The following is a 16987-nucleotide window of genomic DNA, read 5'->3' as shown; positions in this document are numbered from 1 at the left end:
AGACAAATACATTATACATATTGTATATTAAAAATTGTACCTTAAAAATTGTACAAATAAATGAAAATATTGCATATATTAAAACAGTGAATAAAATAAAATTAAAGTAAGTTCTCTAAAATGCTAGTTTTTACATTTGTTGTCTGCTTTCATAAAATTGCATCCGTATTCATTTGTATCAATACAAATGCAAACAAATTCCATATCACTTTATGTTTTTTCGTTTTTTTATAATTTTTCCAAAATGCATGATTTGTAAATGCAATATGTGAATAATGAAATAAGTTCATTTACAGCTATGTCATATAATAACATTATTAATTATAGAGAAACTTTATCATCCGGTGATTCTAACTTCTGATTTATATTAGGTCTTTCATTAGCAATGAATGATACACAATAACATATAACGTATAAGAACTTATCGCGCCAACGTTTTATTATGATTCTATACTAATGAGGTATTATAGTCTGTATATAATATATATTTTTTCTATAACCAATTATGAAGATAAACAAAATAGAACCATATTATGCCGACCGTCTGTATTCAACATTTTTCTCTATTGTATATCCTTTAGCAATTGCATCTAGGTTGTGTTAATTGATTGTTTAAGCTAGTCTTACACTCTGGCACCAATTCCGCTGAATTAACTTCCCAATTCTGAATAGTATTCTTGACATTTAGAATTGTGAGAAAAAAATATCATAATGCTTGCTGCCTGTAGTAATCTTGATGTACCACCATAGACGGTTCTATTTCGTTGACATTTCTACATCCTAAAAAAGAAAATAAAAACATATTTTATATCACACCTTGCGGTTTTTATGCTGCCATATACAGGTATTTGTTATTTTGTAATGGCTAAAAACCAACAGTTAAAGACACATTATACTTAGATGATAACGATCGTCGATAACCAAGATATGCATTTCTTACATAATGAATTATAAGATAACCATTTATGCTGCTAGTAATGAAAGTAATATTTTCACAAGTTTAATCAAATGATCTTGGTTAGAAAGAGCATAATACCGTGACTATACAACAATTGTATTGTTCCCATTGATCATGACGTCATTTGATTAAATTTAAAAAAAATAAGATAGCATAAGTGGTTGTCCTATAGTTCTAGAATAACAACTTTTTGAATTTTTGTTGTTTTATGTAAGAAAAATGTACGTTTAAAGAGTAATAATAAAAACAAAAAATGGTGGTGGTGGTGATGATGATGATGATGATTGTGATGATGATAATTAGTTTGATGAAGATGATCAGTGCTGTACATGGAACTAATTTCCCAAAGCTTTTTTTGTTATTATGATCGACCATATTTCTTCTGTTAACATTGTTTGAAGCTGTTTTCAAAATTATTAATTAATTACCTATTAAAGCCATCGTTTTCTCCACCTCATCCTTCAAAATGTCAAGCACTTGTTTGGCACCTTCGTAGCCCTTGAAACAAGAAACAAACAGCAGTTAAATTTTAAGAAAATTGAATAAAAGAAGTGGATGGGATATAAACAAGAAATATTTCTTACAAAAAACGTCGCTCGACTTTTTAGTAAACTATACGTATAAGCTTTCGCATGGTAACTGTTTCCTAATGCTTCCGTTCTCTTGAATATAACTGCCTAAAGGAGTAGTAGTAGGTAGTAAACCATGACATGTTATTACAATGTCAATTACGTTCAACCAGGGAAGAGTGAAAATTACATAATATAATGTAATTTAATTCTTCCCTGGTTCAACTCTCCAACGTTTGGTCAATCCGCAACGTCACAGTCAATTTTCAATCATCATGGTAAACACCAAAATGTCACAGGCAATACTCAATTAGCATCATCATCGTCAGTAGTCGACGCTCAAACGTCACCGCCACAATTGTTGTTCGGTTGTGTTAAACATACCTTACATGACAAACCCCATATGATGGGTCTACCAATAAAAACAGCTCTCGCTCCACGGGCCAATGCCTTGAAAACATCAGTTCCATGTCTGACACCACCATCCATGTAAACCTCAACACCAGAACCTTTAACAGCAGCAACAACTTCAGGTAAGGCATCAATCTAGTAAAGTGAAAAGTAAGCACTTTTTTATGTAGGTCTATAACATACTATGAAGTGCACTGTAAGTAATCAATAAAAATAATAATAATTTTTTATGACGCGTTATTGATAGTGAGTGTGTTTTTATTTATTTTTACGTACAGTTGCAGGAAGATAATCTAGTTGTCGTCCGCCGTGATTAGAGACCAATATGGCATCAGCTCCACATTCAACTGCATTTTTGGCTTGGTCACCTTAAAAAACCACATAGAGAGTAAGATTATGACTAATATATGTAGTTTGGGCAACCTCCGTATCCGTATACGCGCGCATGGGTAAAACTCGCGATCTACGTCACGCATTCTGTGTAGCTTGACATCATTACCGTACCGTACATCTTTACCGTACGTGAATTCCGATTTTCGAATGCATTTCACACGTTTACGGATTACGTTTCTATTGTAATAATATAGAAAATGTGTCCCTGTGCTCTTTGTTCTGTAGCTTTGTTCCAAAGTCATTTATGAAAGCGCAACGCAAGTTAGTTGGTCAATAAATAAAATCGAACAATCCATTGCTTGCAATGGTCTCAAGTGGGAAACAAGCATTAGGCAAAGAGTGATCGTCCTTTAGATCTTGACTTTTTGTCGAAGATCCTTTGAATAAGTACGAGTAGAAGAATATCTTTCAGTGACCTGAACATGGTAAGTGTTCTATATTACCTCCTATGTCAAGAGCCTTATAAGACCCTTTGCCAAATGTCATGTAAACACTGAGACTTATTACATTTTCATGGCCGCCTTGTTGAAAAATATATATATTAATAATAAGGATTTTTTATCCGATATCATAAGAAAAAACAAAGCAATGCAGATAAAACCGGTAACGCAATTAGCAATACACACTGTTTGTGATTTTACTCAAGCAAAAATGATTTAAAAAAAATCTTACCCGTTGTAATGCCTTTAAGAACCAATGGTAATTTTGTGAAAGATTTCAACCATTTAATATCATGCCAGGTTGCTGAGTTGTCAAAATCGACCTCCCCGTCAGACAAGTCTACATTAACTGGCCTGAAAATATACAAATAAATAACACGATTAAACGGAAAGAAACACTCCAATATATAGCCTACAGCCATGCTGAAATGATGGTGTGCACTAACTGTTATTCTCTTTATTTCAACATTTAAATAAAAACTAGGTTTACAACTCGTGACCAAATGGCAAAATATCAAGCCAGAAAGCAAAAATCTTCACAACATAGAAAATGCAATAAAATTGTATAACATGTTATATACATCAGTTTTAAAAAAACATTACAATATAAACTTTTTCAAAAGTAAAAAAAAAAGCGGAAGATTACCTGAATTCAATCATTTGATTTAGAATGGTATTCTTAGTTTTTTAGAACTATTAGTTTGGAAATTATATCTTTATTTCTTAAATTCCTACCATGGTAGCCAATAAGGTCGCGGAAGTCTGTTTCATTTTGGTAAGATCAGCGGCGAACTTCCGACAATGCTTTACACTTTGTTTCAACAATTTCAAGAAGAGTAACAATCACCTAATAAAATTCAGCAAGCATTTTCAATACAATCACTTACTGAATGTATTGGTAGTCAAGCCAAGATGCCACACTACATCAGTATACTCCACAACTGGCCTAATGTACCCACTAAAAATCATTTTAAGCACCTATGAACCCAAATCGTTTTAATGATCGTACAAGAAAAGGTTTCCTGCAGGAGGTTAGTGGTGATACTATCAATAAGGGAATCCCATTTTGGGGTTTTTGCAATAATTGGCCTACTATGATAGCTTTGAGTGAAAAAAGTAGCCGGCCGAAACTAATAGTTTGCACTGCTATTCCGAATGGCAGGATGCTACTATTTACATTTAAATCCCGCAAGATTGACGAATGAGAATGACATTATTTGTGAAAAAATAAATTAGGCCTACTAACTTTGCATGACCAGTGAATGTTAACAAGGACGCATTATAGTCTGTTGTGGATTTGTATTTGTGTCCACGGACTGGTTGATCAACAGTCACGACCAACGCCGTGTATCCAGCCTTTTCAGCTCGTTTAATGAGATTCTCAAGTTGTTGTCGCGACTTAAAGAATTGTACCTGCATCCATCGAACACCACGAGGTGTTACAGCTGCTACCTCTTCTATTGTACGTGTTGATAGACAACTTAGTGTCATCACAGATCCGACAGAAGCCGCAGCTACAAGATAATATTATGTAAAGTTTGTCCTTTCAAGAAATAAAGAATCGTGAAGTATACAAAAGAGCATGGTTACGACACGTAAAACGTATTTTAAAACAACATACCAGCATTTTAAACAGTAATAGAGTTTTTATACTTATGGTCACAAAATAAAAGTTAATCTTTTTAATCTGAAAATATAGGCCACGAATTTCTAAATTAATAAGCGTCATTTTGTTTACGTTGAGCGATTGTTTAATTTTGTACGTGTTTCAAACTCCCAAAGTAAAGCTATCCGTTCTTTTTATAAAAACTTAAACTTTTTAAATTTACCTCTAGCAGTTGCAACTTCGCCTTCATCATAATCAGCCAGTCTCTGAATAGCTGTTGGTGATAAACAAACTGGCCAAGAGATACGCTCACCCAGTATCGTTGTGCTTAGATCTATATTGGATACATCTCGAAGAAGCTTCGGTCGCAAGCGGTATCTGTAAACAATTTGAATAGGCATTTTAAAAAAATATCTGTATTCACACTCATTCACAAATAAAGCCCTGTCTACACTATCAAACAAGTTTGAAAACAAAAGTTTAATATACCTACCCAAATATGATAGTGATATGACATCATCATGTCCATTATTATGATCACATCACATTTTTCTTGTCACCTAAACTTGCTCTGTCTACACTATCACACTTTGAAAGTGTGATATTGTTTTGCCACCATGCACTTGGTCTAGCATAAACAACTAAGATTACCCTTTTTTTGCCCATTCAAAGTAAAGCAGTCCGTATAATTTACCCTTTATTTTTAGTCGCGTGGACGCGACTCTATAGTTCACTATGTCGGTCGGTCGGTCGGTCTGTCTGTCGGTCCGGTATCACTATGCGTTTTAGCACGCGACTTATGGCTGTTGGCCTTGTTTACCTCTACCTCTAAAGTTCGTTTGTTCAAGGCTATTATTTATTCTGCGGGCCTATATAAACTTTTATTTGATGGATAATCAAAATGAATTAGGCCTAATAATAAATAAATTACAATGTGGTCGGTATAAGAAAAATAAAGTTGTATTTTCAAACTTAATTAATTCTTTCTTCTCTTTTAATTCCTGTCCATCTTCCCTTTCCCCTTTTCAAGATCTAGAATTCTTAACCTTAACTAAGTCATAATTTGTTTAAACTGTATATTTATAAGAAAATCTTCTAATTTAAAACATGCTTTGATTTCTTGTTTGTCTTTTCAATATCCTTTTAGTAATGTGATTTCTGTAATAGCGTGTTTACCATCTCCTAATACAAACAATAAATTCTTTACTTGCAAAGCCTACCAATTTTCATTTCTCATACTGTATAACTTTTTAATCTGAATATCATAGATTACTTTTGTAACCATAATCGAATGACATTATTTCCTATTTCAGAATTGTGTGGAACGGGCATCCTCATACTTCTGGCCCATACGGAAATGCAGTAATTAGCATTTTTTAATGAAATGTAATAATGGTTTCATTATTAGCAGGTAAAGTATGTAAGTTAAGATTCGGTACTAATAAGAAGATGGTCTGACAACCATCTTAGCTAATTCTTACCCATTGCTAGTAAGTACAGTGTATCTAACCTTACATACCTTTTAAACGCCTCTCGGTTTTCCTTCAATGTAAACTGTTCGTTACAGCCGTCTGCAAAATAGTTGAATGATGAACTTTGTAACCGTTCATTTGCAGATTTTTGGAAATCGTCTAAACAAACATAGTCTTTGTCTTGAATTGAATTCATTGTCTCTATGGACAGATGAAAAGCTCCAAAATTCGTTTTATGTATGGCAAGTCTGTTAAAGAAACTATTACTTTTCCACGGTGGTACGGGTCTCTTAAATGCATCAAAGATCGTAAACATTGATTGCAGAGATAATAACCAAACACCAGAAGTCGGAATGAAAATTATACCACCTAATACGCCTGCTCCTTAATAAACCTAGGTCATGCAGTGCCAGCACCATGTTTGTAGAAAACCACATCTGTCGCGGAGGAGGGGTTTTGGGACGGGGTACATGTCCACATATTTTATTTATTGTTATTATTGACTGGTATATCTTTATTCAAAAATGAAAACAACAAATTTACACAAAAAAAAATTCATAAAATATAGCAGCATATAGCATATAGGGACGCATGCGTCCCAAGCTGAATTGCATTTCATGATAACATTAAAATAAGTGATTACAATTAAAAAAAAAAAAAAAAGGATCGAAGGGCGCAACTCACAAATTAAATTCGTTGATTAAGTTAATCAAATAAGGTAGAGGACTGTTACTATGACGCACTGTATTACAATTGACATTGCGAATCCTGTCGGCATTGCGGGTGTTGTATTTGTGCACAACATTACCCCTGGAAGGAAGAAGTGAGAACAATTTAGACTGAGGATTCAAGATGGATTTAGTGGGATTTTGTAGTGGGAGATTGTCCCCTTCACTTTTCAACGGCAAAATAATTAAATTACGTGAATATAACCAGTGGCGTAAGCTAAAAAACACATCATTTTGTCATTTGGTAACTCTGTATATCTGTCGCGTCAGGAGCAGTGCCTAACGACCTATAACTTACTCAAAGAGCCGGACTTCCAGGGGGCTTCGCCGTTGATTAGTACTGACGTATTACATTTAATATTATTTGGAGTATTCACTAAATACTAATACATGCCTCATATACATAAGAAACGTCTAAAGACATATATATAATTATACAAGCATATTCCTAAACATCATCAGAACTAGTTTTCTCTGACTTGTCTTTCACGCATTGTCAACACGACTTCATAGGCTACTCACTATAGAATTAAACTAACAAAATAATAAAATAAAACCAGTCTCTAATAATAATGCGTAAATCTTCTAATTGCAACCCTGGGTTATTATTATATTCTTTGAGTATTTTTTAGGCTGGGTTAGTAAAAAAAAAAGAGGGGGGTGGGGGGCGCGCGCTATGTCGCTATGAAAACAAATCGAAAAAATATTGATTGATGAACTGTCAAGGGTTATATTAAAATATTATTTTGAGCTAAAACTGGAACAATAATCGAGGCATACTAAGCTGAAAAACATATACAAATAAGGATCATCGACACAAACACATTGTGAAAAATGCCTATTTTAAGGAAAACGTTGATTTTAGTGTCATTTTGTCAATAGTTTTTGTGACTCTCCCATGGGTTACTATGAGAGTAGTTGGTTATTATTATAGATTGACTTATAAGGTGGGTTACTATTAGAAGAGGGGTTAGTATTATAGAGTGTGGGTTACTATTACTAATTAAAAGATTTACGGGATAGGCATAAAATCAGTTTAAAATTGAGACACCAGCTTTCTATTTTACGCAAACAAAAACGGAATTTAACAATTAAAGATGTATTGTCCAACAAAAACATGAAAAATTATGGTTAATAAAAAATTATCATTTTGCAGTTTTAGTTTTAAAAGTTAATCACTCGTAAACAACAGGAATGATATTCAATTTATAGGTATTTAGCACTTTTGGCCTTTCCTTGCCTTTTAAATTTCGTTTTGTGATTTTCTTTGTATTGTATATGGCAGAAATTGAATAAATAAAATAAATTTCCTCATATTTCAGACAATATTATTTAAATAGGGCAAAAATAATTAAAAGAACAATACGTATGAAGCGTATTAGAACTTAGCAATAAACTAGCTTTATAAATGATTGCAATACTTTTAAGACACACACATTCACAGACACTGTTTCTCTATTCATTTTCGTTGTTTTTTTTTATTAAAAAGTTTCATATTTTTAGGCAAAAAATAATTATGACTATTTAAAGTAGGCATTATTGATTAAACCTAGGCTAGGTCCAGACCTAGACTAGGCCTAGGCCTACTTACTTTAAAGAAAGCGGAACCGAGAGATTTTTATTTTGAATCGGAAGAAGATTCACCGAGAAAACTGGTCAACCTTCCTGAAATTGAAATCCGGCCATTTCCTTTCTCCTGGTGCAATGCTGGTGGTAGGCCCTACGTAGCCCTTCCGTAAGCACTTTTTGACAATTTAAAAATGAAACAGTGCTTTGGTTATTTTTTGTGTGCAATAATCCTACTGAAAATGGAATTCGATGGAATTTCGAATACTGTATCCTGGCAACCATAGAACATTTCGACCGTTAGAACCGCGCGTAGAACAAAAAGATGCATTTCGAACATGTGAACGCACACGCGCTCAAAATTATCTATATAAGCAGCGCATCGACAAGCTAAAAATCGACAACAACCTGAGATTTCTCTCTACCAGTTGTTTTTAACGTGCTGCTGTATAGTCTACACATAACGTGTTGCTAAGCAAAATTCGAATTCGAAAATTCTAAGATTCTGTTAACAACCAAGCATGGCCAACACATCGATTGAGCTTCAACAAGAAGTCATGATGGACCAGTCACAAGAAGAAGAAGGGTAAGTCTTACTCTTTTAGGCCTCGGCTTTTCAAATGTAATACTTGATAGGACTTTCTCAAAAAAAAAAAGAGTTTGTTTTACCAATATTATTAGGGTCTAGTCTAGGCCTAGCTAGCCTAGGCATAGCTAGGCTAGGCCTAGATAGTCCTAGTAGGCCTAGGCGTAGTAGTAGGTAGCTAGCTAGCTAGGCCTAGCCTCTAAACTAGGCCCTATCTATAGGCCTACCTGTCCTAACTATAGGATATGCCCCTAGGCCTACCTAGATAGTCATAGCCTAGCTAGGGCCTAACTAAGTACTACTACTAGGGAGTTTAGTTAGGGATAGTCTGTAATAGGAGCTAGCTAGGACCTAGGCATAGTACAGTAGGCTATGCCTATACTAGCTAGGTTAGGCCTAGGGCCTAGTAGGGCCTAGCGTGATAGTAGGCTACGCCTACCTAAAAGTAAAATATAGATAGGCTAGCCTAGACTACTAGCTAGGGCCTAGCCTAGAGCATAGCATAAGTAGAGGTGAGCCTACTACCTAGACTACTAGGCCTACTTAGTAACTAGGCCTAGCTAGGTTAGGCCGGGCCTATCTATCATCAAGCCTAGGAGGTTAGCTAGCTAAGGAGTTACTACTAGCATAACCATAGAATAGGCCTACTTATTATTAATATATTACTAATTAGGCCTAGCTAGTAGTAGTACACTAGCTCTAGTCTACAAATAGCCTAACTAACTAGCCTAGCTAGTAATAATAGGCCCTTGCATATAGGCCTAAAACTAACCTAACCATTTAGTTAGGTATGATTTACAGTTCAAGATATGACCGTAAGGGCCTAGTAACCTAGCTATTGGGCCTCTCTGTAGTCTAGTACTACTAGTAGGAAGTAGACAGCTTACGTAAGTTCTAAGTACCACACACAAGACTAGCTCTAGTAGTAGTAATACAATACTGGGGGAGAATATTCTTAATCTTATTATACAGATCTTATTAAATTATTATTATTTATATAAATACATTGTGAATTTTGTTTCTCCAATTAAGTAGATCTCAACCAGATGCACCCCAGCAAGCAAGAAGAAAGTCAGTATTTGGAAGGATTTGGGCAGCAGTGCTTCATCTTTTGTGTATCAGAAGTGACGAATCATCGGAGAGCAACTTAAGTTCGTCATCGTCGTCATCATCATCACCATCTTCATCAGCGGGCACAGTGTCGGCATCACTGTCAGGGGTACACGTATCAATACGACAGTCATCATCAACGTCTCTATCAAAGTCATCAAGATCACATTCGTCTCTGTGGCCAATGTCATCCACATCGTCATCTTCAAAATTCGCGCTTTCTCCTGGTCAGATACTTACCACACCAGGTCTATCACCAGGGGAGGTGATTCTCCCAAAGCAACGTGTTTATAGCTCGTCGTCGTCATCGTCTACCGCTCCGGTCCTGCGCATTTTCAGACAATCAACATCAGAGTTATCACCCGGTGAGATACCAGAAAGGAAACGTCTTTGTAGTGTGCCATCATCGTTGTCATCGCAATGGCCATTGTCACCTACCAGTAGCTTCAATGGTTCGTCCCGTTCTTCGAAAAGTAACTCCACCACTTCAACACACAAATCCGTTCTTAACGATATAGATGCTACAATAAAACTTGCTGAAATTCTGCCGCCTGCTCGGTTATTAGTTAGTTCAAGTGTTTCCCACCTTAGTAATCCTGTACGTCTTGGACAGGGAAGTTTTGGCCGCGTTGACCTGATGACATCCGATCTTTTTCCAGGCCACTATCACCTCGTCGCAGTCAAGACGGCTTTTTTGAACAGTTTCAGCAATCCTGACTATGCATGGGGCAAGATGCTGGTAGAAGCGCGTGTGATGAAGTTTCTAGACGATCTGCCTTCTGTTCCTCGCGTCTTTGGCGTCTTCCGCCAAGGTGACGTATGCTGTATGGTGCAGGAGTTTATCGGAAATACCTTCACCCTTTCCAGTACCACATTCCTGGATGTATTGCGAACCGGACAGCCGTCATTGAGCGCGCTTGAATGTATCTCTATGACATCAGAGGTTGTCATTGCGCTCAACGAAATGCACAAACGCGGGATTCTCCACAACGATGTAGCTGCGAGAAACATCCTGATCCACCACGATGGAACCAGCTACAAAGCGAAGCTTACAGACTTCGGGATGGCATGCAGAGTACAATATCCAAGAGGACACAGAGAGTTAACCTTTTCATCGGTGGACGAAGTAATGCAATACATGGATAATCATCCAGAGGTAGCACCAGAAAAATACATTGATGGTGCTTGCGATTCGGTTAGCGGTGACGTGTATTCCATCGGTTATGGTATACGTATTGTAGGAGTGGCAATTAGACACAGCGATATGGTTGAACTTGGAAAGGCTTGTGCATGTTTCGACGCAGAAGATCGACCATCTTTAGATTGGGTAATCAACATCTTGGACATCTATAAAGAAAAGGAGAAGAGCAATCCAACATGCCGGGGTATCAACGGGCCTTAGTTTTTTTAATGTAGTTTTTAATTATTAACATATTTAAACAATATAAACAAGCAAAGCTCAGATATAATTATAATGAATAAATTAATATTAATTATTTATAATGTTTCAATAATGATTATAATAAAATAATAATAATAGTAATAATAAAAAAATCAACCACAAGAACATTAATAATAAAATCCTTTTTATCCATTTATTTCTCCCGCCAATTTATGTGTGTTTCTTTTTTAAGTTCATTCTTAATTAAACATTTTAAATAAAATTACAAAAGAGACGAAGCTCATTTTAAGTTGCTATTAGTAAGTATTGTAAAAAAGTAAGTATACACAATTTGTTAATTTTAAAATTTTCTTTGTAATTTATTTCAATATAAGACTTATAGTTTCTATTTTTAACATAATATATATAAAAAAGGTAATAAAAAACCTCTATTTTTCTAAACAAGGTTAGATGTCCTATAAGTTTTAATTATAATTATTTATTATAATTTTTACATTTCAATATATTGTAATGAAAACATACAAAAAGCTCTCGCGTTTATAAAAAATCATTTTTCTTATATTAATTATATTTTTTCTCTATTTTTAGGTTACCACGATACAGTCTTGCTAAAAGCTACATGACGTTTATTCATGACAATCATCCTTTAACCCATTATAGGTAAATTATTACTCTATTGTATTTAAGATTGTAATACATCGATCTATATATTTTATTATATTTATATTATTAAACGTGTTTTCCTACTAAAATAAATCATTTTATTATTGATTAACTTAACTTGTTTTTTTTTTCATGCAAACCTGCCACGACTACAAAATGATAATCAAGAGATATATCATTTCAGGTAAAAACAATTTATTTTTAATACCGCTAATTAAATCTTCTTTCTTTAAATATTTTGTTGAAAATCTGTATATCTTTTATAAGCTTACCTAGGTATTTATATAGCTAACTAACAAAGTGTTTTCTTTATTTTTTTCGTTGATATTTGTCGAGTAAACTACAATCAACACGACCTCGATACCAGGCTAATGTTGTCAACATAATATTAGGTAAGAGCAGTCATAATTGTTATCTAAAACTCTATCCACCAAAATATTAAAAAACGTTAAATTGATTTGTTTATAACTGTGCAATACAGTAATTATTATTTGTGTGGTGGCCTGTATAAATACACGTAGCTAAAATCAATTTTTGTTTTAATTTTGTTTTTCATTGATACTTGTCGGGGGAACTACATCAACAATCGACACCAAGCTGAATTTTTTAGGTAAAAAGGGTCACAATTATTAACTACAACTCTATCCACCAAACTGTCATATACAGTATTTGTTTATAAGTGTGTAATAATTATTGTTTTTTTTATAAATACTTTCTGATGGCGACACGACATAATCAAGTCAATATCAACATTTTAGGTATGAACATTTAATCACGTTATACTACTCTAGTCTGGCCAAAGCAATCGAAATTGTTATAGCCTTGGTCGAGCTATTACAAGTTCTACCAACATTTGTATTGTTTAATACTTTGATAATTCTTTCTTTTCATTAATTGGCGAGAGCACTATTACTACGACTTATCAACAAGAAGTCGAAATGATGTTAGCAATATTTTAGGTAAAGACATTACATTTTTTTATAAATTCGAATTTGAAATAATCTAGCCTAAGCGTTTTACATACAAATATCATTTTTTATATAACTTTGTAATTCTATTTTTTTCTTTCATTTTCGGGAAGTAGCACATCACAAAGAAGGTAATATTAAGATAATGTTTCCAACATTTTAGGTACCACTGACAGTTGATGTTTGAAAATTCCATTTTAGCTTTTAAAAGTTAAATTAAACGTTTTACAAATAATATACAAATGCTTGCTTTGAAATTCTTTTTTCTTTTCATGAATACGCAAACCAACTCATCACAAAGAATTTCAAGATGATGTTTTAATATTTCAGGTACAACAACCAGTAACAGTTAAATTCGAGGCTACTTGTAAAGTTTTAACCATACAAATATGTGTTTTGTTTGTTTTATAATTATTTTTTTCTTTTCATGTGCTGAAGTTAATACCAAGTGACCACAGTGTGTACTTTAAAGGACAACTTGACCGAGGACCATATTTTAACAACGTATTAGGGATGTACATATGATTTCAGAACCATCGCGAGATTAATGATATCGCCGCACGCGCTCGCCGTACAGCCGTCGCCGTAAATTGCTATGACGTCACAGGTGCATCGCAAAATTTTCATGAGTTTTTTTGATGTTTCTTTTGCTTATCTGGACTCATTAAGTAGATTTTGCGATGCACCTAACTAATACGTTGTAAAAATATGGTCAAGTTGTCCTTTAACGTTGAGTCTTACCTTGCTTGCAGATATGGCATTTATTTATCTTGTCTTTTCATGAATACGTTTTGATGGAACTATTTCACAACTCATCAAATTACTGTATATATTATCAAAGAGGATGTTCTTATTTTGTACATGAAAAACTTTTTTATTCTTTTTTTAAATGACAATCGGCCGAAGAAAAATCTATTATGGGTGCACCAGAACATGTACAATCAAGAATAATCAAGAGCACATTTAATTATCTATAACATTTGAATGTGTTCATTTAGGTGGTCTATGAAAGATGATAATTCAGAATCGTGGTATTTTAGCTAGTATGCCTAAAATGATTGAATCCCCTGGACATTTTGATCTTTCAACTCTCATTCCCTTTAAACAACTTAAAATTAGAACGTGGCGGGGTGAACCATCGCTCGCCTTGCGGCCTGGGTAACGAATGGTATAAATACTATTCATGAATACAATAATAACGTCATTTAACACTATGTTATTGACAATAAAATATATTAACTATTAAAATGAAATAGTAGTTTATATTAATATTAGTACAATGTATTGCTATGAATAACCTAGGCATATAATTGTTAATTTAAACAAGAATATAAATCTAACACTCTCATTACTACTAAGATCCCCTGTTTATACTACTTTAATATTTTAAATAATAACAATAATAATGTTTGTTCGGCAATTATTGTCCTGCAACATAATAGCAATGCTTGCTTAAAACTAATCTTACTCTATTATTAATTATATTTCTGCTATTACAAATCAATCAATTTTATAAATAAATATTACAACACTTAATTCTTAAAAAGATTCTTAATAAAAAATAAAATGAAACGCACACTTATAGTAATTTGTAAATCACTTGCATTAAAATATATATATATTTAACACCTACTATCGTGTGTTTTATTATTCATTTGCAGAACTTGTAAGTCGTCTGTAGTGTTAGTAGAGCGATTCCCAAAATCCTGTACAATAGAATCTTCCACAACCATTGTTTTTTCGGAAACAACATGATTTTTCATTCGTGCAACACCCGAACAAATCCGAAATTCCTTCTCGGAAATCCGGCAGCCTTCGCCAATAGATAACCAGATTTACCGCGGAGTTTAGCAATCATTGCAACGTCAATGTAGAAAACCAAACTTGACACTATACAACGATCCTCTTCTTCAAAGTCATAGTACATATGTGAACATAATTCGAAGAGATTCATTGGCCATAAACCACCACTATTACAACATACGCCCTTAACACAAGTTTTACATGTTTTAAATTTATAGCGGCCATTCGTTTATCATGTGAATATATTTTTATAAATATTGAAAAGTAAATTATTAAAATCCCAAGCATTATTGCAACAACATGGGGTATAATAACAATAATGTATTTTTATACCTCCCTGATTACAGTATAATACAATGAAATAGGATCAACATTTTAATTTAGTGGCAGAAAAAACATTTAGTATGAAAAAATGGAGATGAAGAAACATTGCTAAATTGCATATAACTGAAATGGCCGTTTTCTCTCAATTTTACCCAAATATCAGTATTAAAGCATCCGATTTTGGCAAATATTTGTTCAACCACAGTCATTAAAACATATATTTTGCAAGAAAATATCACTAGAGATAATATAAATAAATTTTTAAACTTTAAAAAATTCAAGATGGTAAATATAGTTCAAAATGGCTACCATTTTTCTCAAAGAGAAATGTTTGAGAAAGGTGTTTAGTTCTTAAACTGATTTAGTAGAAAAAATGCATTTCAGTGAAACCTTATAATCAGACCAGCAGTATGTATGAACTCTAGTTAGGCAAAAGATTATGACCCAACGTAACATCTTAAAGTTCCTTGTATTGCAGTCAGTTTTGCAATCGCATTGAATAACCTTTAGAAGAGAATCTGGAGCTGATGGTAAATCTGCTGGGAGGGGTTTAAGATGATCCTTAGCTTGAATATATCCCCATTCTTTTGGATTCAAGTTGACTCCTTTGTGAGGGAATTGATGCGTTGGCACTATGATTAAACCCAAAACAGCTGCTTCTTTGATTTCAGAGGCATACTTCCAACTGATTTTACTTTATTTTACCTATTGCATTTGTTGACTGCAGTAGAAAGTCGTCTGTAGATGAAAGAAAACCTTCGACAGAGTTTGGCATGAGGCACTATGGGCAACAATGGACAAATGTAACAAAAGACAGAAGTGGATCCACACCATCAAGCAGTTATGCCGCAAGATGTAGTGGTTCAGGAATTTGTTGGCAAATGGTTTCATACATCAGTTTACCCTAAGGCTGTCTACTTTCGCCTACACTCTTTAATATCTTCTTCGAACGCATCATGAATGAAGCTCTTGCAAAACACCAGGGTACACCATTTTCTGAGGGAATGTCAGTTCCGTTTTGCAGATAACATCGATAGAGTAGACGGTAGTGAAGAGGAACTTCCCCTGACGATGAACCTGGACGGTAATATCCTCCAGGTGTGGCATAGAAATCAGTTCCGAATAAACAAGATCATGAACAATAGCGAAAGGCCAATCTCAATCAAGATCGAAGTCACCGGGCATGAGCTTGAGACAGTGAATAAGTTCATATTATATCTTGGTTCGACCATCAAAAAAGAAGGCTCAAAAACAGAAATAATTGCACTATAACCAACCATTGCTGTCGCAAAGCTTAACGTTATTAGGAGATAGGCCTACAAACACATTAGTCTGAAAATAAAACTGATTACTCCGCACACTGGCCATCTCAATCTTCCTGTATGTATACGAGTTTTGGACATTAACAGCCAAACTATAATGAAGAATCCAGGTCCTGTAAATGAGATTCCCTATACTTTACCCTTAATTTGCATATTTCAGGTGATTTGCATATTTCAGCTAACTATAGCGTGGTCGATCGCGTGTGTGTGTTTGTTGCATATGTTTCCAAAAGTGTGATTTCACTCCATCTCTTCATCATAAGTGAAAGTATAGAGACTAAAATGATGTCTGATCACGTCCCGCTATGGTGACACGTAAATCCTGTGTGAAAGCATAGTCAATGGAATTATTGACTATGGTGAAATTTACCTTAATCCTTTGAAAAATAAGGTCAGAGGTCAAATACGGCACTTATGGTCATTTGTTGGACAAAATGACAAATGTTCTATAAGAACAATTTGAAAAATAAAATTAACTCTCTACAACTAGCAGTTGGCGTTCTATGGGTAGGGCCTAATACCCTATATTTTAACCATTACTTTGCATATTTCAGCTAATTTGCATATCATATGTTCCAAAAGGTGTGACCGAGGTGTGATTTGTTGAATTCCATCCCCTCATCATATGTGAAAGTATATAGAATAAAATGAAGTTTCTCCCTATAG

The 16987-nt window shown here is 34.2% G+C and overlaps 2 protein-coding genes across 2 annotated transcripts in view; both read right to left on the bottom strand.

Moving 5' to 3' along the window:
- The window catches only part of LOC144852740 (SRA stem-loop-interacting RNA-binding protein, mitochondrial-like), a 204474-nt gene that overhangs the window by 14279 nt on the left and 173208 nt on the right, over positions 1-16987 (bottom strand). The gene's annotated exons all lie outside the window — the stretch shown is intronic.
- On the bottom strand, positions 532-6060 carry LOC144852472 (2-Hydroxyacid oxidase 1-like). The gene is made up of 8 exons (XM_078710286.1): positions 5897-6060; positions 4601-4755; positions 4018-4285; positions 3004-3125; positions 2215-2306; positions 1912-2073; positions 1387-1456; positions 532-780 (listed from the first exon to the last, which is right to left on the bottom strand). Exons 1-8 carry the CDS (start codon positions 6043-6045, stop codon positions 707-709), a joined length of 1092 nt encoding a protein of 363 aa, XP_078566412.1. The 5' UTR covers positions 6046-6060; the 3' UTR covers positions 532-706.

Source organism: Antedon bifida, chromosome 9 (genome assembly GCF_963402885.1).
Source record: "Antedon bifida chromosome 9, ecAntBifi1.1, whole genome shotgun sequence".
NCBI lineage: Eukaryota > Metazoa > Echinodermata > Crinoidea > Comatulida > Antedonidae > Antedon > Antedon bifida.
Note: the sequence above shows the minus strand (reverse complement) of the source record. Positions and strands in the feature narration are given on the sequence as shown.